At 49.8% G+C, this 26,543-nt stretch overlaps 1 protein-coding gene across 1 annotated transcript in view; it reads right to left on the bottom strand.

The window, feature by feature from the left end:
• Positions 1-26,543, bottom strand: part of ACSF2 (acyl-CoA synthetase family member 2) — a gene marked incomplete at its 5' end in the record, with an annotated part of 35,894 nt that overhangs the window by 9,086 nt on the left and 265 nt on the right. Inside the window, 11 exons of the mRNA XM_082861587.1 lie at positions 339-415; positions 699-790; positions 1,077-1,234; positions 1,372-1,467; positions 2,015-2,180; positions 2,300-2,418; positions 2,734-2,787; positions 2,990-3,118; positions 3,495-3,690; positions 3,881-3,985; positions 15,700-15,860. Coding sequence (XP_082717713.1) covers positions 339-415; positions 699-790; positions 1,077-1,234; positions 1,372-1,467; positions 2,015-2,180; positions 2,300-2,418; positions 2,734-2,787; positions 2,990-3,118; positions 3,495-3,690; positions 3,881-3,985; positions 15,700-15,860 — 1,353 coding nt within the window. The remainder of the gene's footprint in view (positions 1-338; positions 416-698; positions 791-1,076; positions 1,235-1,371; positions 1,468-2,014; positions 2,181-2,299; positions 2,419-2,733; positions 2,788-2,989; positions 3,119-3,494; positions 3,691-3,880; positions 3,986-15,699; positions 15,861-26,543) is intronic.

The following is a 26,543-nucleotide window of genomic DNA, read 5'->3' as shown; positions in this document are numbered from 1 at the left end:
CCACCCCTTGCTTCTAGGAAGGGTGTCAAGCCCCTACCCCCAACTTTGCCAGCCCCCGCCTGCCAGGACACTCTAGCCGGACACTGGTGCTTTGCCACACATCCTCCCGTGCTGCATTTCTTCCCCAGATTTCCATAAATATAAATTTATGTATGTGTAATATTTACTCCCCTGTCACCTATCTCTGTGACTTGAGAGCTGCCGATTAGGTAAGACTGTTTTATCTCACATCTGCTTTCTGGAATGACGGCCAGCCGGAGGGTCTTCCTTGGAGACCCAGGCTGGGCTCCTCCCCACTCCCAGCAATCTCTTCTTGCCCAGCCCCGTCCTCCACTCACCACCAGTTCCTTCATGTTCAGCTTGTTGATGATGGCTCGGATCAGCTCTGAGGATGCAGGGGACCCACCGATCACACCTGAAGCAGAGAGAGGGCTGACACAGCTCCCGCCTTCTCCAGGCCCAGTGGACCCCCCCCTTCACCTACGGCCCTTTTTAGGAAATAACATTCCCTTCTCTCCCCAACCCCGGACCTATTCCTAGACCAGGCAGCTGGCCTTGGGCTGGAGTCTAGGGACACTGGGGATTTTCCTCCCTCCCACCCATGTTTCTACAGTGGCCTTCTTGCCCCTAAATGAAAGATTGGGCACGATGTAGCTCACTGGGGCAATCCTGGCCTGCCACCCTTGGCCCCATCCCACCTCCACACATGGCTGAGATGTCATAACTTGAGAAGTCTGGCTGGTTCAGAATGTCCACGAACATTGTGGGAGTTCCGTACAGCAAGGAGCCTCTGTATGAGGGAGGTACATCTCAGAATCAGGCTTGGAAGTAGAAGGGAACTTCCTCTTCTCACCACCCCACCTGACCCTACAGTAAGGGCCAAGGCTGCAACTATGGGGAACAGGCAGGAGAAGCTCCTTGGAGGGAGGAACTGGTCCTCGCCTGGGGGTGTCCCACTACCCCGTCTCCATTTCTCCTGGTTGGAGGGAAGAGACATCTTGGAAAGGGATCAGGGCCCAGAAGTGAGGAATAGGAGGGTCTTATCAGCCCACAGATAGCTGTCCACTGATGCCCACCTCTCTCTGCTGATGGCCTCCAGCGCCTTCTTGCCATCAAAGACCGGAGAGGACAGGATGAGGGTGACCCCGTGCATCAAGCTCACCATTGTACCTCCCACGGAACCCAGGCAGTGGTACAGGGGGCTGGGCAGGACCACCCGTGACTTGTCTGGTGGCTGAAGATGGAAGCAGGAGGCTGGGTCTATTGCAGGGCCCCCGGAAGCCAGTTCCTCTAGCCAGCGGGGGAGCCCAGCAAGCCCCCCACCGCCGGCACGGTGCCAGGGAAGCCCTTGCTGGGCCAGCACCCCCTCACCTTCTGGTGCAGTCTCAGGCGCTCTCCTATCATGTTGGAGTTGTTGACAATGTTGTAGTGGGAGAGCGTGGCCCCCTTGGGGCTGCCGGTTGTCCCCTGACAAGACAAGCAGGTGATGGCTTGGCCTCTTTCATCCCATCTCCTTCCCACCCTGGGCCAGTGCATGGAAGAGCACTGGACTGGGAGTCAGGAGACCGAGACGGCTGCCCCAGATCCATTCATTCACTCAGTACATATTCACAAAGATTTGCCACATGCCTACATGGTGCCAGGTGTTAGGATCCACAGAGGTGGCAAATAAGGTCTGTCCTTATGCCGCTCAGAGAACTCTGGGGCTCACCAGCACATGCCCTCTCTGGACCTCAGTCTCCCGATCTGCTAAATGAGGGGCTCTGACCTGTGGTGGCTCAGTGCATCTGCCCCTGTGCTGGGGACAAGAGGGCCAGGGGAGGTGGGCGTGTGACGTGGACACCAGGTGCTGAAGTTTTCCCGGGCAGAGCAGACAGCTAGGGCCGGCCCCGCTAGAAGAGTGTTTGCTCTCCCCTGATCTCCTCTGCTGCCTCCTCCTTCTCGGGGGAGGGCCACATGACGGGCAAGCGTTAGTGTGCTAGCCTGGGCTTGGGACAGGAGACCTCTGCCCTACCGAGGTGAACTGGATGTTGATGGGGTCATGGCAGGACAGGAGCTGCTGGGTGTGCCGGAGCCGGGCCAGATTCTGCTCTTGACTGCCAGCTGCCACCACCTCATCCAGAAGCAGCGTCCCTGGCAGAGGGGCGTCCGCCGAGATGACTGTGGTCAGCTCTGGGAGCCTGGGGGTAAGGGAGCATGGTGAGAGTCGGGGGCTGAGGAAGGGCCCACAGAGATGGGGACGGGATGATGGGGCCAGGAGGCTGCACGAGGCACGCCTCCCAATCTGGGACACCCCCACCTCTGACTCTTCAAGTGCCCCGGCTGGGCCTTCTCCACCTCTGGACAGATCTGCTTCAGGATGTTGTAGTAATGCTGGGTCTTGAATTGCCTGGGGAACACGAGGGCTTTGCAGCCCACCTGTAGGAGGGGAGCGCCCCACCGCGGTCAGCAGGAAGCCTCAGCCTGGGGATGTGGTGGCGTCTTGCCCACACACACCACCACCACGACACACACATGCACCACCCCCAACACACACACACCACCCCCAACACACACACTAGCCTGTCTGACCAACAGCCCACTCTTCCCACCCACCGTCTAAGGAAGGACAGACTCTGGGGGTCACTCACTTGAGCATGGCCCCCCAGCCCAGTCAGCCCTCTATGACAACTGGAAGCCCCCTGTGCCACCAGCTGGCTCCCCCGCCCCCACCAAGGCTAGGAATGGGCCTACCTTCTTGAGGGCATACTCCACCTCCATAGCCTGGTAGGCTGGGTTCACAGACACCTGGTGGAGACAGAGAGGGTACATCATGTGTCCTGGGCAGACTCTGTCCCTCTCACTGCCCCTCCACCCTCAGAGGCAGCACCCTGTACCTTCTGAAACCAGCCAGGCACCAGTATGATTCTGGGGCCAAGGGTCAAGGGGGTTCCCCTGAATGATGCCCCCCCCCCCCACAGCCAGCTGTGCCAGGTAAGCCCCTCCTCACCAGAATGATGCCTGCCTGGGCCGTGGCCAGCTGCATGAGTACCCATGCGTAAGAGTTGGGTCCCCACATGCCCAGACGGTCACCCTTGCGGAGGCCAGTACTCAGGAGCCCAGAAGCAGCTTTGTCCACCTGGTATAAACAGGGCGCAAAAGGGTGAGATGCAGGTGAGCAGAAAGGGGCCCATGACTCGCCCCTTAACCTTTGGCCCAGGGGTTCACATCAGAACCACCTGGGAACAAGGGACAGGCAGATACCTAGGCCTCAGCAGATCTGGAGGCGGCTTGGGAACATGCGTAGTTAACCAGTGTCCCAAGAACGACTGATGCAGGAGGCACCTGGGCCACCTCTGCCTCAGTCCTGCCCTCCTCTCCTGACATCCCTTGGGGCTCTCAGGCAGCCCCAGCACCCTGCCCCACAGCTAGGCATCACCCTTGCTGCTCCACCCAGCCAGGGCAGCCTGGGGGCCAGCACCTGCCCACTTTGAGGGTTCAAAGTCAGGACCCACCTCCTCCTTGAGCTGGGCAAAGGTCAACCTGATGTTTTCGTGGTGGACAACCAAGGCCTCTCGGTCCGGGACCCTCTGCGCTGTGGCATTCAGGCATTGCCCCACAGTCTTGTTAATGAGGTGCAATGTGCTGTGGCCCTGGACATGGCTGAGGCCTCCAATGGGCAGGGTGGCGGTGCAATCCATCTCTCCAGAACTGTGGGGAGAGGGGCTGTGGGCTCAACTGCACCAACCCAGGCATCCTGGCAACAGAGGCTGGCACACCCCGCTGGGAGGTAGGCTGCTTACAATGTGTGCGGGACACTCCAGAAGCTGTCTGATCCGCCCCATCCCCAGGGACCATCATCATTTAACTTAGGACCTGCTTCGCCCTTGGGAGATCAAACCTGGAGGCTGACTTCCTGTCGTTAATCAGAGAGAAGGTTCTTTTCCCCAACCTACTCCCCAGTTTCCACTCAGTGCCAGGGGCCTGGAGCCTTGGTGCCAAAACCCTGGAAAGGGAAACTAAAGTCAATCACGCTGATTTGACGAAGCAGGGAGGTGGGCTGTGTGGGCTAGGAATGGCCTCATCCTAGACACTGCTTCCTCCTAGTGAAAAGGCCCCTGGGTATGTGTCAAAACCCACAGAATAGTCTAACACAAGGACTAAACCTTAATGGACCATGGACTGTAGTCAATAATAATGTACCATACTAGTTCCCTATTGTAACAAATGTACCACACTAATGCAGACGTTAATAGCAGGGAAACTGTGCCGGGGTGGGGTGGGGGGTGGGTATAAGGAACTCTATGTTCAATCTGCTCAGTTATTCTGTAACTCTAAAACTGTTTAGGGGGACTTCTCTGGTGGCGCAGTGTTTAAGACTCCACGCTCCCAATGCAGGGGGCCCAGGTCTGATCCCTGGTCAGGGAACTAGATCCCACATGCATGTCGCAACTAAGAGTTCACATGCCACAACTAAGGAGCATGCCAGCCGCAACTAAGGAGCACACACGCCACAACTAAAGAGCTGGCGACCTGTAGCTAAGGAGCCCATGAGCCGCAACTAAGGAGCACGCCTGCTGCAACTGAGACCTGGTGCAACCAAATAAATAAGTTAAATAAATGTACATTTAAAAAAAATTAAAAATAAAACTATTAATTACTAAAACTATCTAAAGTCTATTCATTAATTAAAAGCAAAAACAAAAAAAGGTCCCCAGCAGTCCAAGTGTCACAGGCCTAGGGCTGCTCGTGCCCGCTTCGCTGCCCTGGGTGACAGCTGCTGGGCTCCCACCCAGGCCCAGCTGGGAGTGTGGTAGCTCTCAGACCCTGTTCTCATCAGAGAGGGCATGCTCCAGGACCCTTCCAGGATCCTTCCAGGCCTCCTCTGGGCCACCACTGGGTGGTGTGGGCCCCAGGGACCCTTCCTGATGATTCAGACCTGCAGCTGCTGAGCTGAAAAGACCGAGCCTGGCTTTCACTGACTGACCACTTATGGGGGAGAATTTCTGGGAAGAACAAGGTATGCAGGGCAGAGCAGAGCGAAACTGGTTTTCCCTGTAAATGGGTGAGGAGACCTCATGTCACAGGAGGGCGGGTCCCAGTGTGGGCTGATGGGGAGGCTGTCCTGACTTCAGCGAGCTGAGCCACACATTGGGAAGCGAGCGAGCACTGGGCTGGAGTTGGGGGCTTGAGGTCTCATCCCAGGTGTACCACCCGCTGGGTGGGTGGCTGTCACAGACACCTTTGGTGTCCCTTGACATGTCTCCTCAGTGCATCTCTGGTTTCAGCTGCTGGGGACAGCTCCTTGCGGTTCTGTCTGCTCAGGGACTCCCTCAAGTCTCCCCTTCTTAGCTGGACAGTTCTGGGAGGCATCGAGTCCCGGGGGGAAGACCCTGGTTGCCTGCACACACGCCATACTGACTTCTCTTCTTGTCTCCTCCGCACTCCCTCACTCCTACTTCCTAGGATCGCAGATAAATCACCAGCACCCAAGTCCTTGCTCTCAAGAGAATCCAAGTTAAGATACCTGTGTCTTCATCCCTCTAGGCCTCAGCTTCCCCACCTATAAAGTCTGAGGACTTGGATCAGTGGTTATCCTCAAGGGGATGCTATTTACCTACCTGGGCAATCTTCTCAAAGGGCTGTAGGGAGCCACCTAAGCCAGGTGTTTCCCTCAGGTATGCTGGAGCAGAAAACAGCCAGGTGTCACGGGCCTCTGAAGCCCTGCCAGCAGCCCACACTCAGGTTGACAAACCTAAAGAACTACTAAGGTAGTTCCCTGTGGTCACCATGACACCCCTCAAGAGAGACTGTGTACCCAAATCCTTCACTCACAGGCATACTGTGGAGGGCATCCATTTCTGCCCCCTGGGAAACACATACACTCTTTTCTTTGGGTTTGCCAAGGTGATGGGGCAAGAGCAAGCATGTGGAGAAAACCTGCTTAAGAAGAAAGCCAACGCAGAGGAAAGTAGGAGAGATGGAAAGAGACAGAGAGACAAAGAGAGACAGAAACAGAGACAGGAAGACCCAGTGACAGACTTAATCTTGCGATTGTCGAATACCTAGACCCAGTCACGTGTTAAGCCTACCTACCTCTGGACTTTTCACTGTCAACAGTCAATAAATTCCCTCTTTCAATTTAAGCCAGTCTGGGGGTCGGGGAGGGGAAAGCTGAACTCCATTTGCGACAACATGGATGAACCTAAAGGACACTATGCTTAAGGGGAATAAGCCAGACACAGAAAGAGTAATACTGCATGATCTCACTTATATATGTAATCTAAAATATGAACAAACAAACAAATTTAAGCCAGTCCGAGTTCGGTTTCCATTGCTTACAACTGGTGAATCCTAACTATATACATTTTTTGCGTTCAGTGGCTTACCACTGCCCTGGAAAGCCTGGCAGGCCGCTTCCCAACAGCCCAGCATCTGGATTAGAAGGCAGAGAAATACAGATCTCAGCCAGTTTAATGGTCACATTGTCAACAGATCATTAAACGTGGGGGGCGGGGGGATCTGCCTGACAACACGGACCCTCTTCTTCTCAAAATGACCCGGAGTCCTATTTTGTTTGGAATCTGGTTTTCTACACATTCACCATGGTTTTCAGTGGCTTCTTGGAGTGTCTAGTTGGCAAATCAACAGGTTGATTAATGTGCCCCCCTGCCAAATGCAGTTCAATTGCCCTGTGTATTATCTCCTTTATCTTCATGGTGGCTCTGATAGATGGTATGAGACAGACCCCCAGTAGCCCCTTCTCCCTTAATAATACACCCTCGGATGTTCACCTGGCTATGGCCAGGTGGAATAGAGACCACATTTCCAAGCTTCCCCAGCAGGTGGTCTGGTCCAAGAATAAAATTCTGGCCAAGGGGACTTAAGGAGAGGTCGTGTGTGCAGGTTCTGAGAAGAACCCTTAAAGAGAAGCACATCTTTTCTTCTTTCCCACTGGCTGTAATGCTGCCCATGACAGTTCTCTTGGACCACATGGTGAGCTTGGGCACCACAGAGCAACAGACAGAAGGGCCTGGAGTCTGACAGCAAGCTCTACCATGCCGGCCACAGACTGGCCATCTCCCAGAAGAAGAAACTCCCATCTCCTAAAACCACGGTGAGAGGGGATTTTTGTGATACACACGAAGCGAATTCTGAAAAATACAGGTGGGAATTATGAACTCTCATTGTACAGGTAAGGAAACTGAAGTGCAGAGAGGCAAAGTGGGCTGCCCTGCTGGTAAATAGCTGAGCCTGAAGTGGAGAGTTCAGTACCACTGCCCCAGCATTACAGCCTTGCCTGCCCAATCCAGGGAGAAAGGATGGGATGGGTAATTCTCTTCTTTAGGCTCTGGATTTAGTCCCTATCTGATCAACAGAGATTGTCTAATCTCAATTTTATTTTTCCACAATTGTTTACTAATTGAACCCAAGAAACTGGGACTGCGTAGGGCAGGGTTGTGGTGGAAACAGATTGCTCCTTCAGAGGATTGAAGGGTTCTAGAAACACATACCAATGCAATTTGCTCATAAACTTAAGAACCACGCATCGTTTGGAAAGACCGAGTGCAAACACCACTGATTCTACTTCCCTCCTTCCTCAGACACACCCAAGCGCCTTGGTCAAGAAGGGTGGCCTCTTCTTTTTCTACTCTTAAACAAAGTGGCAGATACCCCCATTTAAACCTGAAAAAGACAATAAAGAGATTTGGTTTCAGGAAAAGTTGTTTGCTTGTTTGTGGAAAGTTTAAGGAGTTGGAGCAGGACCGCCAGGAGTCCCAGCTGCTACCAACTCAAACAACTAGAGTAAGCCTCTAGCGACGCACACTGGGTACTATAAAACGCCAGGTGGGAGTGAGTCAGCCAGGCAGGAGCTGGGAGGGAACTGGAGACAAGGTACAGCCCCACCTAAAGCTGTCCACAGAGAATGGGCCTGTGAAAATTCAGGCCCGGATCGGCTGCCAGATCCGATTTCATAAGAGAAGTCAGGAAACAAAGATTTTAAAAAAAAATAATTCCTTTGACCTTTCATCTTTGGCAACTAATGTGTTCACTGTTTTATCCTCAGTGCTTCACAGGGCCTGGAATGTAAGAAGTGCTCAAATGAATGACCAAAAGAATGAATTATAAATAATGCACATAACCCAATTAAAAATAAGCAAACAACTTGAATAGACTTTTTCCCGAAGAAGATATATGAATGGCCAACAAGCACATGAAATGCATATTAAAACCACAATGAAATACCACTTCACGCCCACTAGGAAGGCTGTAAACAAAAAACCAAAATATCAAGTGTTGGTAAGCATGTGGAGGAACCGAAACTTTTTTTCCGTTGCGGAGCACAGGCTCCGGACGCGCAGGCTCAGCGGCCATGGCTCACGGGCCCAGCCGCTCCGCGGCATGTGGGATCTTCCCAGACCGGGGCACCAACCCGTGTCCCCTGCATCGGCAGGCGGACTCCCAACCACTGCGCCACCAGGGAAGCCCAAGACTAACTTTTATGCAATAAGGCAGGGCTGCAGGCTGCCCATGAAGTTCATGTGCTGTCCTCTTGGGCAAGCCTCAGTCCTCAGTCAACATACTCACCCTTGTGTGAGACACAGCTCCAGCTAAATGTGCCAATGCATCTTCTAGCTCATGGCAGATGAGAGGCAGGCTCTCCTCTTCCATCTCCCTTGCACATCACCCCAAGATTCATTATTCAACCCAGCAGCCCAAGTACTGCTCACTGATCCACACACCATGGGGCTGCATTCTTGCAGGGGTGGGGGGTGGGCTCCTTTCCCTAATTTTCAGAAAGACACTAGGCTAGTGGTCAATCTGGGAGTAGAGATGGCAGATGCTTGGGCTGGAGGGGACAACTTTTAACCTGTAATAACTGTTTTATCCTGAAATAAAGTTATTTTTATGTACCCACAAAGATGAGTGACACATTTATACCAGCTACAACATACAACTAGTGTTCAAGAAAATGAAGGAGCTGTTGTGACAAATAAAACCCAAAGAGCACTAGTGAATGGTCATTTTCTTAACTGATGGCTATTTTAATGTGCAGTGGCCACCAAGAGCACGAGAATGACTATGACGTTGAAAGGTCCTCAGCAAAAAATAAGAATTTCGGGGGCTTCCCTGGTGGTTTAGTGGTTAAGAATCCACCTGCCAATGCAGGGGACATGGGTTCGTGCCCCGGTCTGGGAAGATCCCACATGCCACGGAGCAACTAAGCCCATGTGCCACAACTACTGAGCCTGTGCTCTAGAGCCCGTGAGCCACAACTACTGAGCCCATGTGCCGCAACTACGGAAGCCCACACGCATACAGCCCGTGCTCCACAATGAGAGAAGCCACTGCAGTGAGAAGCCCGCGCACTGCAATGAAGAGCAGCCCCCGCTCTCCACAGCTAGAGAAAGCCTGCGCACAGCAACGAACACCCAACACAGGCAAAAATAAATAAATTTATGAAAAAAGAATTTCGACCTAAGTCTCTTAGGGGAAAAAAAAACACCACCTCAAAATAGATCACAGACTGCATGTAAAACATTAGAAACATTTAGAAAACAACATGGGAGAAAACCTTCAGGATCTAAGGCTAGGCAAAGTTTTTAAACTTGACACTACAAGCACGATCTATAAAATTAATAAACTGACCTCATCAAAATTAAAACTTTTCGCTCTGCGAAAGACCCTATTAAGAGGACAAAAAGATGAGATACAGAGTGGGAGAAAATATTTGCAAACCACATATCTGACAAAGGACTAGTATCCAGATTGCATAAAGAACTCTGAAAACTCAACAGTTAAAAAGAAAAAATTCAACTGGAAAATGAGCAAAAGACATAAAGAGATGCGTCACCAAAAAGGATATACAGGTGGCAGACAAGCACATGAAAAGTTATTCAAGGGACTTCCCTGGTGGCGCAGTGATTAGGAATCTGCCTGCCAATGCAGGGGACACGGGTTCGAGCCCTGGTCCGGGAAGATCCCACATGCCACGGAGCAACTAAGCCCGTGCGCCACAACTACTTAGCCTGTGCTCTAGAGCCTGTGAGCCACAACTACTGAAGCCCGCGAGCCACAACTACTGAAGCCCATGCGCCTAGAGCCCATGTTCTGCAGCAGGAGAAGCCACCGCAATGAGAAGCCCCCACACCGCAATGAAGAGTAGTCCCCGCTCGCCACAACTAGAGAAAGCCCGCACGCAGCAACGAAGACCCAACGCAGCCAAAAATAAATAAAATAAATCTATTAAAAAAAAAACCAGTTCTTTGATGATATAATATTGGGGACCACAAGGTGTAACTGGGCTGCCCAGTTCTGTGGGCCTAGAAGCCACACCGTCTCCATCACTCTCTGCTGGGATAGCCCCTTGACACATTTGTTAGACCTATTCTGAGGCCCCCACTTCTCAGCTTGCCTTTATGCTGCCACACCCAAGAGGTGAAATATTGAGCATAGGAGATCATGTCCTTTTCCCCGTGGTTATCAAGGAAAGCTAAACTGTTTAATGTATAACACACACTTTCATGAATTTTTTGTCAAGATTAATAGGTCACTCCTCCCAAAAGCAACCCTTGATTTTTGAGCAAAAGAAGATAGACACAAGAGTATATACTCTGAGAGTCAAGAATAGACAAAGTTAATCTATGGAGATTAGAAATCGGAACAGTGATAGTCTCTGGTTGGGGAAGGGAAGTGACTGGAAAGGGGCACTAGAGAAATTTCTAGAACTGTGCTGTCTATATGGTAGCCTAGTCACATGTGGCTCTGGAACACTTGAAGCATGGCTAGTCTGAATTGAAGTGTTCTGTAAGTGTTAAATACACACCAGATTTGGAAGACTTTATGAAATAAAGAATATAAAATACCTCCTTAGCAATTTTTAAAAGATTGATTACCTGCTGAAATGATATTTTGGCTATACTAAGTTAAAGATAATATATCATTAAACTTATTGCCTATTTCTTATTACTTTAATATGGCTACTAGAAAACATAAAATTCCACATGTGGCTCACAGTATATTTCTACTGAACAGCACTGTTTTAGAGCGATAGACAAGTTCTGTATCTTGGGGTGTTGAGTAATGGGTGAATACATTTGTTAATATTCATCAAACTGCACAACCAAGATTTGTGCATTTTACTGTCTGTAATTATACCATAAAGTCCCATGATCTTTCCACCACCCAACATAACCTTCCTGAAGGAGTCCACAGCTTACAAAGAACGCAGACTACAAAGAACCCCCAAGGTAAGAGCTACAATGAAGATTTTGAGCAAGGCACTCTGTATTGGTGGAAGCTTCCTTTTTTTTTTTTTTTTTTTTTTTTTTTGCGGTACGTGGGCCTCTCACCGTTGTGGCCTTTCCCGTTGCGGAGCACAGGCTCCGGATGCGCAGGCTCAGCGGCCATGGCTCACGGGCCCAGCTGCTCCGCGGCATGTGGGATCCTCCCGGACCGGGGCACGAACCCATGTCCCCTGCATCGGCAGGCGGACTCTCAACCACTGCGCCACCAGGGAAGCCCGAAGCTTCCATTTTTAGCTCGAATAAAACTGATGGTGTATATGTGTTTTTGCAGAGAAAGTAAACAGGAAATTATTATTTGAGTCCAGTAAACTCAAGAAGAGAGAGGGCCTGAAATACTTGGGGTTAGGAGGCATCCATGCTGCAGATTTTCCCTTGGGCCACTGTTCGGGGCTCATGGGGAAAGTACACAGGAGCCAGGGGTGGAGGCTGATTCAGAACACCTGCCCTTGATGGCATCACTAAGGTACATACAAGGTTTAGCTCTTAGCTTTCTAGGGTCAAAACCCTCAATGTTTTCTGTTCACTCATAGAGGACTAGAGAAAACCAGAGAGTCCAGAGGTTAGGAAGAGTTCATAAGGGTTTAAGCATAGGTAAGATTTCATACAAGTATGAAGGCTTCCTACTTCGACCCCAGCCCTCTCTTGGATTCAGGGATCCAAGTCTCAAAGCCCAGCCTCCTTAGGAATCACAGAATGTCCACAGAAATACTGCAGAGTGCTTCTTATCCAAGTGGCCTATTTTACAAAGAAACCAAGGTCCGGAGAGGTTGAGGGACTTGCCTAAAGCCATACTGGTCGGGCTGGGCTTGCTTTCCTGTCATTCAGCTCCCAAACCGAGAAATACATGCATGCCAATGAGATTCACAGAACATGGTTCCTAAGGTAGAAAAACAGCTTGTTTATTTCTGAAGGGAGAGGCCCCTGGCAGAATTATTGGTTCCTGTCATTTATCAGGACACTCCTCTAGCAAGGCCCCTTTAAGAGATGCAATTACATCCTGTACTTTGGTTTGATCAGGGGGGAAAAAAAGCAGTCCTTTATCCCAACACTCAGCGTAATCACGGATGGGTCTGTCAACACAACCAGAGCAGCCCCAGCTTGGTTTAAGCAGTTACCTCTGCCAGAACGTCTTCTTCCTGCTCTCCAGACAAGGCTCTAAACGGTGGGTCTTGGGGGTCATTGCAGGAATGCGCAAAGCCATTGTTACATAAGTACTTTCTGTCTCATAACTCATTAGCACCAGGCTGCGGGTAAGAATTTTCTTACGCGACCTCATTTAACTCTCACTCTCACGACAACACTATTTACACATAACAAAAGTCTCAAGTTTAACTTAGTCCCAAAGCTACCAGCTAGAAAGTGGTTCTTTTGAACTTAGATCTGTCTGGCTCCAAAGTCTTTGTCTGTAGATGGAATAAATAAATAATGTGGGAGATGTTAGGAGGGCTTCCTACGCAGGGTTCAAAAGAGTTCAAGCACAAGCAAGAGTTTATATCAATACAAGTATACAGCCTTCATCCTTCAAACCACAGACCTATCATTGGAGGGATCAGGCTCAAATTCCAGCTTCTTTAGGAAGTCTTACCTAATCCCATTCCCACCTATCAGATTCTTCCCTGCTTTGATTGACACTCTCCTGGTATAGCATCCTTACTGCCTTGAATCAGTGGGTCTATGATCCTTCCCTGCAGATCCCTTTCTGGCAAAGAAGCCACTGGAAACAAGTTCATTCATCCTTGTATCCTCCACTGCACCCTCTACAGTAGATTGCATACCTACTGTGTGCACGGCAGGAGAGGTAACTAAAACCGATGTGTACCAGTCACTGATTACAACGTCCAAATTTATAGTTTATTTTCTATTATTACATTTAGACCGGAGTAGTGAGTAAGGATATCATTACCAAATCCCTTGTTAATCATCTTTGGTAGATTATGGGAAGGGTCTATTTTTCTATTGTGATTTCTACCCAAAACACTTCCTAGCTTAATATAATCCCCTCATATAGGGACAACATTTTATAGTTTCCAGTACTGGTCCCACCTGATTATAGCCATCCCCCTGGAGGGTGGTCCATGAAGCCCACCCATGCCCTTGCACCAACCATCAGCACTGAGTCACTAGAGCCCCCGCTCTGAGGGTGACACCTGATTCTGAGAAGCTTGAGCCACGGCTCTCTCTGTCTTTCCCAGCTCTGAGTGTTGCCAACACCCTGGGCGCAGCTGCCTCACTGGCAGCCCCAGGCCAGCGTTAGAGGTCTGAAGGAAGCGTGCTTATTGGAGCTCCATGAGGAATCGCATTGGATTCTGCCCTCCTAGGCTCCCTGAAGCTCCAGACTAGACCATCTGTCTTCCCTGCGGATGGGGTTGTGTGGACAAGGGGAAGGGGGTCTGTAGAGCAGCGGGCAGCTTCTTCCTTCCTTCTGGGGAAAAAGGCTGTGGACAACTCTGACTTTGATGGATAGGGGAATGTCCAGAAGATCCAGGGGCTACATTTAGGGCTGGGCAGAGGCTGACATCTTGGTAACTGGCCAGAAGAGAACCAGGTGCAATAAGAGGCCACTGAGGAGGGAATCCTCTCCTACCTTCAAATCACTTGAAATTCCTACCCAGACCCCATTTGGAGGTTCTCAGGTACCAACTCTGCCCCAAAGCAAAGGCTGAGAAGAGCAAGCCTTTGTCAATCCAGCATGTAGGTAGCATTAGTGACAAACTCCACGGTTAGGTAACATACTCAAGGTCACGCAGCTATAACCCAAAGCAGTCTGGCTTCAAGGTTCTTGCTTTTTCTTAACAGACAGAACTGGGGATCTGATAGGTAACAGGCATGGGGTGTTTGTCAGCAAGAGAGCAGGCTGTATGTGACCAGGTCAGAAAGAGCAGAGGACAGAAGCCCTGGAGCTTTCCGCACCACGGCACCTAGAACACTGACTAGTGATCATCTGGACTTATCTTCTCCCTCACTAGACTACAAGTTCCCCGAGGACTGCGTTCTCTGGCTTTCATAACCACAATACCCGCCCTGTGCTTGACGTGACGTACGTTCTCCGGAACATCTGCTGAATGCTTGAGACTCTTGAGGGCTTCTTAAGGACAAAGTAGGTGCAAAATCAGGTCAAACCATCATAGTCAGTAGGTAAGGCCTCAAGCACAAGGGAGTGGCAGGAATGGGAGGGAATTAGGCCAAATGCTCAGGAAATCTTTCTCTGGACACATGGATCTCCTCCTGACAGAGTCAGAATTTCAATGAGGCCTGGTGCCCCTACTCTGCAATTGTAGGCCTGTAGCATGTAAGAGACCTGCTTTGTTAACACATAAAAAGTCAAAGGTCAGGGGACTTCCCTGGTGGGGAAATGGTGAGAACCGTTTTCTTCATCAGAATCCCATCTGCTGACCTGCCCTGAGCCACTGGGTTTTCCCAGAAAATTAAGCCTAGTGATCTGAAAGCACTGCATGCTTTCTATCTTCAGAAACCAGCAAGTTCAAAATGTTGTGATCTTGTAGTTCTAGCCAAAGAGGAGGAAACTGCATCTCCCTCCAACTTCATTCCTTTTTTTTTTTTTTTTTTTAACCAAGCAGTTCTCTCAGAGAACTTTCGGCTTCTCGTCACTTTTCCATGCCCAGACCTACACTCCACCTGGCATCCAAAACTGTGTCCTGACCTAGCTGGCTGGCAGGGCAGGCTCAGTGGTGCCCAGGCCTCCCCTTGCTGGGCGCTGAAGATAAAAGCCACCACTGATAACATCAGCGGGAGCCCAGCTCTGCTTAATCAACACACTTTCACATCTGTTATCTTACAGGGAGGTAACATTACTTACTGTGTTGCTGTAGAGGCAGCAAAACTACTTGGAAACACATCCTCCACCTGCCAGCCCCCATCCCACCCTCTGCATTGAGGACAGAAGAAAACAGGCCCGGTAGGTAGCAAGGAGCCAAGCGGTGTTTGAGGAGAGGGGAGACTGCTGAGCTTAGTGGCCTAGGGTGGACAACACCGGGTGGAAGATCCCCAAGTTTATCCCTGCAAGGGGTCCAGCTCAGAGGCAGTGTCCTGGGGACAGAGTACAGGCCTTGCCCCTGCCCCTCCCCCTCGGGACAGACCGCTAACGGCTCCCACTTCTGGCCATCAGTGTGCCCGCGAATGGACGAACCTAAAGTCCCAGACCAGAGCCCAGAGTCAGTGCACGGTCCCTGCCAGCCACCAGCCGCAGCCCCAGTCTGCGTGGGCCAGGCCAGCATTTCCCGTTGCCTAGGTGCCAGGTGCGGGGTACCTACTCTCCCGCGTGTGCCGCCCGGAGGTGGGGCAGCCGCGGACCTCCCAGCCCGAGCGCGATCGGCCCCCAGCGAGGTTCCGCAGGACCCCCAAGATCCCCTCCGGGGGACGGAGCCCGTCCCTCTCCTCCCAGGCCGCGTACCTGAGGGGACGGACGCCCCACAACCCCACTTCCTGCCAAACCCGGGAGAGGCCGACCCGGGCCCCCAGCACCCCCGGGCTCCGGGCGCACAGCCTCCCGACGCGCAGCATCCCGACGTAGACAGCCACGGCTCGCCACTCCCGCGTCCGGGCCCGAGTAAACTTTTAAGTGCGCTGAGGCGGGGCGAGCGCGGAGCGCGCGGGGAGGCGGGAGGGTCGCCTCTGCCTATGGGTTGCAGAGGACTAGGTGCCGGCCGGGCGGGGCGGGGCGAGGCGAGGCCTGCGAGGCTTGGAACGTGCGGGTCACCTTCCCCTGGACCCGCCGCCCTCCGCCTCCCACCCTGTTAAAACGGCCCTGGTTTCCTTCTGGATCCGACGTCCCCGGCCCGCAGCCCAAGGCAGGTCTCCCTTCCCAACCACCAGGGGCTTGGGTTTGGGGGCGCAAGAGCGTATTGATTTCCTAGAGGGGGAGCCAGCGGCGCGGCGACGCCAGACGCGGCCGTCCCCCGAGCCGTGTTGGCGCGCGGGTCACGTGCTGCCCCCGTCCCCCCGCGGGTTGCCGGCCAGAGGCCAGGGAAGCCCGCGCGAAGCGCCCCCAGCCATGCCGGCTGGAGCAGAGAGCCCGCGGGGGAGGGGAGGCAGCTGGGACAAAGCGTGGCGCGGCTGAGACCGCTGCGGCCCGAGTGCTGGCTGAGGACAGACGTCAGCTTCAGAAGGGACTCCATTAACAAATGGAGGGGACCCCCACGTCCCAAGCGTCAGCCTCCCATCCCTCCCCAGACTTCTGCCTTGACCTGCAGTGCACCCTAAGGTGGCCTCAGGCGTTGGAACCTGTCCACCACCCCCACCTCCGCGCCCCAGGCACAATTCCTGAGGCTGAGGAGCGAATGAAAAGTAAACCTCTCTCTCTCCAGACCCGCCCTGTGGTCCCCTGAGGCCCAAGTGTGGTTGCAGGATGGAGGGAAGGTGACTGCCCATCTCTGGACCTAGCTAGGAAAAGACGCACTGGACAGCAGTGTGGCACGTGTGCCAGGTCCGTAGTGTCTCGCTGTAGCCGTGGCCCCTCTTCCAGAGGAGAAGGGGGAGAGCAATACGGGAAGGACCCTGGCAGGGTGGCCTCCCCTCTCCTGACCCAGAGGCAGTGATACACACTGGGCCAGGAAGAAGGGGTGGCTGAGGGCGGGGCTTGGCCTGAGAAGATCTCCGCCTTTATCTGGGAATTTTGGCTCAACCGAGGTTGTGAGAAGGAGACAACGCCGCTCCTCTTCATGAGCCTGAGAGTGACCTCGATCCCTCTGAAACCCTGGCTCCTGGGGAGGGTCCCCACACTTCAGTTGTGTGGGGATGGGCTTGCAAGGGCCTGCCTTCCTCATAGACTAGCTCACAGACTCTGATAGCCCAGCCCAGGGAATGTGGGGCGCTAGGGAGTATCCCAGGTCTGGGTACCAAGCCCTGCTTGGCAGACTCTGCTACTAGCTTGCTGGGTGACCCTGGGTAAGTCATTTCTCCTCTCTGGGCCTGTGAAGTGAGGAGTGGATACTGAGCTTGCAGGCCCTTGCACTTTCTTTGCTAGTTTGAGGATCCTGGAGGGGGAAGGGTGGGATGAGTCCCTCCCTGAACTTTGCTCCAGACTCAGCTTTCCACACACTGGGCTTTCCTGACTTCCCAGACATAGATGTCGTGGAATCACAGCCACCAGTTTCAAGATATCTCCCCCATGCCAGGCTCTTCATGCCAGGCTCTTCAAGGATGTTATCTCTGCCCTCACAATCAACCTGCAAGGAACAGGCATGCCTTGGAATGTGTCTTTGTTTTTATGGATAAAGAAATTGAGACCCAAAGCGGTTCAGCTACTTGTCCAAGGTCAAGGTGGGCTCAGTGAACACAAGCCAAGGCTCTGTCTATACTCAGTTTGTGGCTTTGGGCAAGTCACGGGGCCTTTCCAGCCTCAGTCATCTTTAAAATGGGACTAATACTAGCCTCACACAGAGGGCTGGGGTAATCACTGAGTACAGTAGCACAGAACTGGTACTCGACCAGTTTTCAGTGATGGGTAGTTTCTTTTTCCATCCTCTTCTTCCTCCTGTGTCTACACTCTGAGACCTTCCTCTGCGTTAGGTATTGCAAACCTTTTTTTTTTTTTTTTAGGAGGAAGAATTACTTTTCATCTCTGCAAAGCCTTGAGAGCTGTGGTAGGCACCGGTTTCAAGGAAGGTGGGGAGGGCTGGGGGGAAAGAAAAATGGAAATGCCTGATGTGAGAGTTCCTGAGTCCAGGTAGCAGATCATGGTGACCAGAATTCTTGGGTCACTTTGAGGGAGTAGGTAGCTGGGCACATTGGCCGTCCATGCCCTCCAACTTTCCTCCCTCATCCGTCAACCAACTCAGTTCCTCATAGCTCCCCAAGGGGCTTCCTGCCTGATCCGAGCATATCTGCTTGTGCTGCACATGACTTGCATGACTTGCCGGGCTGGGGTTGGAAAGGATTCCCTTTGGACTTGAAGAGACATTTCTCCAAAGAAGATGTATGAATGGCCCACAGACACATGAAAAGGTGCTCAACATCACTGGTCATTAGGGAAATACAAATCAAAACCACAATAAGTTACTACCTCACATGCTTTAGGATGGCTACTATCAAAAAAACAGAGAACAGTAAGTGTTGGCGAAGATGTGGGGAAATTGGAACACTTGTGCATTGCTGGGGGGAATGTAAACTGGTGCAGCGGCTGTGGAAAACAGTATGGCAGTTCTTAAAAAAATTAAGAACAATTACCACATGATCCAACAATTCCACTTCTGGGTATGCGCCCAAAAGAATTGAAAGTAGGGACTTGAGTAGACATTTGTACATCAATGTTCATTGAAGCATTATTCACAATAGCCAAAGGCAGAAACAACCCAAATGTCCGTGGATGGATGGATGGATGAACAAGATGTGGTGTATACAACAGAATATTATTCAGCCTTATAAAGGAAGGAAATTCTGACTTATGCTACAAGGCTCAACCTTGTAGCAATATTTAAGGTATGCTAAGTATGAGAAGGACAAATACTATATGATTTCACTTATATGAGGAGTCTACAGTAGTCAAATTCATAGAGACAGGAAGTAGAATGATGGTTGCCAGGGGCTGCAGGGAGGGGGAATAGGGACTTGTTGTAGGGTCCAGGATTTTAGTTTGGGAAGATGGAAAAGTTCTGGAGATGGGTGGTGGTGATGGTTACAAACAATGTGAACGTACTACTACTTTTTGTTAAAAAGTCTTTTTCTTGTTTTATTTTCCTAAGATGGTGTACATGTTTTCTCTTAATAAATTTTTTTATTAACAGCCCAAGGGAGGCCTCCTGACTAGTGGCATTGATCATTTACAGAGACTAGCATGTTTCATGAGGTTTTCAGTGGGTGCCAAGGGGTTACATAGGCCTGCAATCGGCCTCGGAGTCAGGTCTGGGAAGAATCCAGCTCTGCTGCCTTTCCTCTCAATGACCCTGAGCAAAGTTCTTTTCTCTGGTGTAATTTTTCAAAGCTCTCTGTTGTAAATGACTGTTTCCAAGTAGTATATGAAAAATGTCTCTCTCAAAGAAATTTCTTCTCTGTAAGTCTGAGAAGGGAGCTGTCTAATAAGAGATGCAGTAGTCATGAAGGAAAGGTGGGAAAAAAGACACTGCTGGCAGCCACATAAAGAAGAAAAAGGAAGATGAGGGAGGGACTTTTACATAAAGAAGAAAAAGGAGGATGAGGGACGGTCTTTTAATTTTGAAAGAAGAGATGACAGTGACTTGATACATGATGCCTATACTCTACCAATCAGATCCAGTAGCCAGTATCAAAAACAAAACAACGCAAACAAAAAAACAGGGCTGATAAAAATTGTTCTAAAAACGATGTTTCTGATTTTCTAGCTGAAAGTGAAAATAAGGAACTCGTTCTGAACTGCTGTGTAAAGTAAAATTATTTGACCACAACTGATGATGGCAGACACAGACAGTCATGATCTTAAACAATCAGTATTTTCTTGCTGACAACTCAAAATTGAAAAAACTAAAGAAACTGCAATCCCAGCGGCTGCCAAAAGTTGCGAAAGCCTTGCTTTCATAAAGAGTGTGGTACGAAAACCTTTCTTTAGACGATGTAATTTAAAACTTTTCTTGGGTCAAAGTCAAGAGCTAAAGTCATCTGTCAAGACTTGAATTAGACCCAGTGTTATCAGACCAAATCTAATTTATCTTCCTTTACTCAATCATTGGTTCAACAGACATTCCCTGAGTGCCCATTAGGTACCAGGCACAAGGCTGGGCTCTCAGGCTGCAGATATGAATAAGACAGGTGGGGCTTCCCTGGTGGCGCAGTGGTTGAGGGTCCGCCTGCCAATGCAGGGGACACGGGTTCGAGCCCTGGTCCGGGAAGATCCCACATGCCGCGGAGCAACTAAGCCCGTGCGCCACAACTACTGAGGCTGTGCTCTAGAGCCGCGAGCCACAACTACTGAAGCCCATATGCCACAACTACTGAAGCCCACGTGCCTAGAGCCTGTGCTCTGCAACAAGAGAAGCCACCACAATGAGAAGCCTGCGCCCTGCAACAAAGAGTAGCCCCCGGGGCTTCCCTGGCGGCTCAGTGGTTGGGAGTCCGCCTGCCGATGCAGGGGACACGGGTTCGTGCCCCGGTCCGGGAGGATCCCACATGCCGCGGAGCGGCTGGGCCCGTGAGCCATGGCCGCCGAGCCTGTGCGTCCGGAGCCTGTGCTCCGCAACAGGAGAGGCCGCAGCAGTGAGAGGCCCGCGTACCGCAAAAAAAAAAAAAAAAAAAAGAGTAGACACCGTTCACTGCACCTAGAAAGCCCGCGTGCAGCAGCGAAGACCCAATGCAGCCAAAAATTAAATAAATGAATAAATAAATTTAAAAAAAAGAAGACAGGTGTCTGCTCTCAGGGAGCTCACTGTCTAGTAGAGCACACCAACCCTGAGACTGATGGTGGCATGTGGTGTGGCCAGTGCCATGGGAGAAGGGAGACAGGGGACAGGCACCTACCCCAGATGTATCACCGAAGGTCTCTTAGAGGTCTGAGCTGAGTGAGTAGTGTATTAGTTTCCTAACACTGCTGGAATAAATTACACAAGTTTAATGGTTTAAAACAACAGAAATTTATTCTCTTACAGCTCTGGAGGCCAGAAGTCTGAACTGAGTCTTGTGGGACTAAAATCAAGGTGTTTGCAGGGCTAGTGCTTTCCCGAGGCTCTGGAGAGAACTGTTTCTTGTTGCTTCCAGCTTCTGGTGGCTCCAGGCATCACACGCATCTCTGCCTCCTTGGTCACATTGCCTCCTCCTCTTCTATGTCCAGTCTCCCTCTGCCTTTCTTATAAGGACACTTGTGATTACATTTAGGGCCCACATGGTTAATCCTAAAAAATCTCTCCATAGCAAGATCTTTAATTTGGTTACATCTGAAAAGTCCCTTTTGCCATATAAGGTAACATATTCACTGGTTCCAGGGATTAGGACGTGGCTAACTTTGGGAGCCATTATGCAGCCCACCCCAGATAGGATTGGGAGGCGAAACTGTGGACGGCCAATGGGATGTTTATAGGGTGAGAGTATATAAATGGGAGTGTGGAGAAAGTATACGTGAAGGCGGGGAGCACATACATTCTGGAAGTTACTAGTATTGTTATGGGAGTGCTTTTTTGGGAGTAGTGGGAGGCAAGGCGGGGCCTTATGAGAGAGGCAGGCAAAGTGTATAATGATTACGGATTTTATTTCCAGCATGTCCTTAGCTGGCAGGTGGTATGTGGTAGGTACTCAATATATTTCGGGAGATTTGAGTCAAATGAATGACTCAAACAAGTTATATTCTTAGGATGCCTACTACATATTTGTTGGAGGTATAAATAGAAAAAGAATCTCCATTTGGTGGTATTCAAACCCTATGACCAAGAAGTGAGGCCTTTCAAGGCCTAGGCAGTATGTCAGGATGCTTCCAGATGCTCGTACCATGACCTAAGCTAATCCGTCTTGCCACTCTGCCACTTTCAACGTACAGACAATGTCTTCTTCCCTGATGGTCTCACCATGGCAGTTCCAGGCATCACACACAGACAGAATCAGCAGAGAAGCATAGCAGCCTTTGATTAGCAAGGAAAGCCTTTCTCTTGAGCTCCCCAGCAAACTCCCTGGGGTTCGATCATTGTTATCCCTGCCAACAATTCGAATGCAACCAGGGCGTGGGGTAGCCATAGGGCATCAGTGGAAATAGCTCACTTTTGGTCAGGGTGATCAGGCAAGTATTTCTGGAGGAGGTGGCATCTAGACTGTGCCTTGAAGGATGAAAAGGATGGTGACAGTGGAGAGGGAGGAAAGGGCATTCTAAGCTGAATGGCATGAACAAAGAGGAGGAGGTGGAAACATACAAGGGTTGATTGGTTTTACAGGAATTATTGTTTAAAGTGTCTTCTAGGGACTGAGAACTTTGTGTATTTTTTTCCCATTTAATCCTTATTCAAAATATAGCTTCCTCTATAGGTGGAAATTTATGATTGAGGAAATCCAGGATTGGAGAGATTCTGTGATGTGTCCAAAGTTGGCAGAACCAGGACTTGATCTCAAGTTATCTCCAACCTACGGTGATTTTATTCATTCATTCATTCATTGTTTATTTATTTATATTAAACTTTTCTACATTATAATTTATTACAAAATTATAATACATGTGCCTTGTAACCGATGTTCAAGGTAAGCAGGATTAAAAGTGTGTGTATTCCATACCTTTCCCAAGCTCTTTTACACGTGTAGACATATGTAAATGTTTCTTCACCTCTCCCTTTATGTATTTTTTCCAAAAAATGAAATCATCCTGGAAAATGTATGAAATCTGAATAAGGTCCATAGATTGATAATAGTATTGATCAGTATTAACTTGTTGATTTTTATAACTATCCTGCGGTTATATAAGAGTTTTATTTGTACTTGGGAGAGACACACTGTTGTATTTATGGATGAAGGGATATCATGTCTGCAACATACTCTTAAATAGTTCAGAAATATGTGTATATTTCTGTAGTAAAGTGTTAACAGTTGGGAAATTTGGGTGAAGGGTATCCAGGAATTCTTCCTTCTATCCTTGCAACTTTTAAGTCTGAAATAAGGTCAAAGTTTTAAATTTTTTAAAACTGAGATCATGCCATGCATCTTACTCAGTGACTTGCATTTTTTGCTTGAGCATATACAACAAACTTTTTTTTTCCAGGTCAATACATGTAGCTCTATGAATTCTCTTTAATGGCTGCATAATGTTCCACAGTGAGGTTCCATTGTGTAAATACATTCTAATTTGTTCAACTACTCCCCTTTTGATGGATTTGACTTTAAATACAATGTTAATTATATATTAAGGACTCCTGTAAGTTTGTATCTGTTTCCACACTCTCTATGTTTTTCCATTGATGAGTGCCCATGACAATGCTATACTCATGGTGACAATAGCCCCCCTCATGGCTATTTTTTTAATTTCATTAAGTGTTCTTGGCAATTCTCATACACTTACCCTCCCATATGAATTAGATTTTTTCCATCTTATATGCATTTTAAGATCACTTTTACCTAGTTCTAAAAACAAAACAAAAATCTTTTTGGGGGCTTCCCTGGTGGCGCAGTGGTTGAGAGTCCGCCTGCCGATGCAGGGGACACGGATTTGTGCCCCGGTCTGGGAAGATCCCACATACTGTGGAGCGGCTGGGCCCATAAGCCATGGCCGCTGAGCCTGCGCGTCTGGAGCCTGTGCTCCACAACGGGAGAGGCCACAACAGTGAGAGGCCCGTGTACCGCAAAAAATAAATAAATAAAAAATCTTTTTGGGATTTCTAATTGCAATTACTTTAAATTTGAAGTTCACTTTGGGACGGACTCATTTATAGGAACATGGTTTATCTCTTTACATGTGGAAGTATTTAAAGCAAATCTATGTAAATAAGTAAGCTATATATACAGAGATCATGTGCCTTAAAAAGCTCTTTGGGGCCTTTTTCAAGGGCTCTCTGAGTCTGACTTTTTTTCAGTCCACCTCTGGCTGTGGGTTGAAGCATGAAAGGGGCCAGCTGCCCTCAGAAAGGTTGACGTCACTGCATGGTACCATTCAGCTCTTTCCTGCATGCATCTCTCCGTGGGTCCTTGACACACTTTCCCATTTTATTATCCCCATTCGACAGAAGGCGAAACAGAAGCTTGGAGTGCTGGATCAACTTGCCAGGATCGCACTAGACCTAGCAGTGGCAGCGCTGGCCTGATGCCCAAGGTTTTCCCAGGAAGCTGCTGCCTCCTGTCCTGGTCCTGAGCTTTGTCTTCTCAAGGGCTGTGCTACCTGTGTCCTCTTCGGCAGCTGCTCAGACAACCTCACTATCCTGACACAACGTGGCACTTCGTTTGAGGAGCCGCAGCGCAGGGCTAGTCTATCGTTCCTGAGCAAAAAGCTGTCAACAGATAACAGGCTTCACTTTCTCATGAAGCTGTGGTTTTCCAGCCTCAGGGAGTGAAAAAATCTTTCTCAAAGTGAAGAGCTGCTGTCAATTCCTCACTCTGCTGCCCTGCTTCCCTGGGCTGCATCTTTGCCTGTCTGAATCTGACCCATTCTTTTTTTTTTTTTTAATTTATTTATTTATTAATTTTTGACGTGTCGGGTCTTCGTTTCTGTGCGAGGGCTTTCTCCAGTTGCAGCAAGCGGGGGCCACTCTTCACCGCAGTGCACGGGCCTCTCACTGCGGAGCACAGGCTCCGGACGCGCAGGCTCAGCGGCCATGGCTCACAGGCCCAGTCGCTGCGTGGCATGTGGGATCCTCCCAGACCAGGGCACGAACCCGTGTCCCCTGCACCGGCAGGCAGACTCCCAACCGCTGCGCCACCAGGGAAGCTCCATCTGACCCATTCTTCAAAGCCCAACTTAAATGCCACTTCCTCCATGGAGCCTTTTCTGATTTCTTCCTTCTTCCCAGGCTCCTCCTCCCTGCCATGCTGGGTATGACCCACCTTCTTCCAAATACACTCACTTGCTGTGACTGTCCTTAAAGAGATAAATAGTTGACTTCTCTGAGCCTTAATTACTTCCCTTCTAAAACTGAAATAATATCTGCCTCTTATATCTGGCTGTTATGAGTTAAAAGAAATAATATACGTAAGTCACAGTCCTAGGCACACAGGACGCTCTTACATATGTTAGTCTGGTGTTATCACACTCAAATGTACACCCGCACAGCCCTGCACATTCACACGCAGATTTTCTCTGTATGTGTTAGGACCCTTATTCTTTCTACCTTCTATAATAATTATGTGTGTAGGTTCCTGGGGTGGGGGTAGGGAAATAGGGTGTAGTGAAAAGAAACAGGATTTGGAATAAAAAATTTGGGTCTTCCCCTCAACCAGCTGTGTGACTAAGGTCATGTTTACTTCTCCCTGAGTTTCTTCCTTCATAAAAGAGAGATAACAAAAAAATGTGCTTCATAGTTTCTTCATGTATCAATACATTATCAGAATAAGACTGGTGTATATGTATAGCTGATTCACTTTGTTATAAAGCAGAAACTAACACACCACTGTAAAGCAATTATACTCCAATAAAGATGTTAAAAAAAAAGGATGCTCAAGGGCTTTAGAGATTGCCAAGTGCTAATGTATTGTTACCCAATTGCTCTTGTCTATTTCCCAGAAGCCTAGAGCACAGTGCCTTGCTGGGGATGGGGAGGGGTGCACACAATGATTTGTTAAATGAGTAGGCCATGGCACTGACTTCTTTTGGTCTTCATAATTCCCCTCTGAGAGAAGTTTTAATATCCCCATTTCAAAGATAAGCAAACTGAAGCTTGGAGTGGGTAAAGTGCCTCATTCATTCATTCAACAGACCCCTGAATGAGCAACTACCCTGCATCAGATTCTGGGGATACAAAAACGAAATCTCTGCCATCACAACGTAGAATGGAGGAAAGAGACATAAAGGTAAGTATAGCACAAGGTGGATTATAAGTGATAGCTAGTATTTATTGGGTACTTACTAAGTGCCAGACACTGCTGTAAGCTCTTCATGTGTTTTACTCCTTCCATCCTCCCCAGACTCTATCAGCCAGGTACCATTGTTATGCGTGTTTCTCCTGTACCCATAGATGAAGCATGGTGATTGCTTAAGGATTCATAAACCTCAGGGAAGTTTTCCTGAAGGACTAGTAATTAGCTAGGCAGAGAAGGTGAGTGGAGAAGGCAGGGCCATTTCAGGAGAGGGAAAGGTTTGGAGGCCACCTACTGGAAGCCTCCACAGCATCCCAGGCAGGGGCTGGTCAGGAGGCTGCAGGAGTACGCAGAGCTCAGTGTAGAAAAGAGAGTGGTCCATACCCTACAGGTAGTTATTTGAAGGGTTCTAAGCAGAGGAGAGACTTGGATAGATTTTTAGAAAAATCATCTGGGCAGCTGGGTGGAGGTGGATGGAAGGGAGAGAGACTCAGAATAGTAATCCAAGCTCAAGCTGATGGTCGCCCGGACCAGGGCTTGGGGCAGTGAGGAGGAGATGAGAGAGAGAGAGGCAAAGTTTTCCGGATCATGATGGTTTGGGGATTGATAGAGGACAGAGAGCAATTTTGAAGGACACCCAGTTTCGGCTGCTCATCCAGGGGGATGGGGGAGATCTGATGAGGTCAGTTTTGGATGGAGCTCAGGTCTTCTGGCCCCCAGTCTTTTCGCCTCCTGGCGCTGCCAGCGACGACTGCCCGCGGGCGTGCTCTCCCAGCACCAGGGAACACAGCTGTTCGGCTGGCGACTGAACTCGGAGCCGGAACCTCACGCTCCCGGCGGTGGCGGGCGATAGAGGGC

Source organism: Leucopleurus acutus, assembly GCF_964270905.1.
Source record: "Leucopleurus acutus genome assembly, chromosome: 19".
Classification (NCBI taxonomy): Eukaryota; Metazoa; Chordata; class Mammalia; order Artiodactyla; family Delphinidae; genus Leucopleurus; species Leucopleurus acutus.
This window is presented reverse-complemented; position numbering and strand designations above follow the sequence as displayed.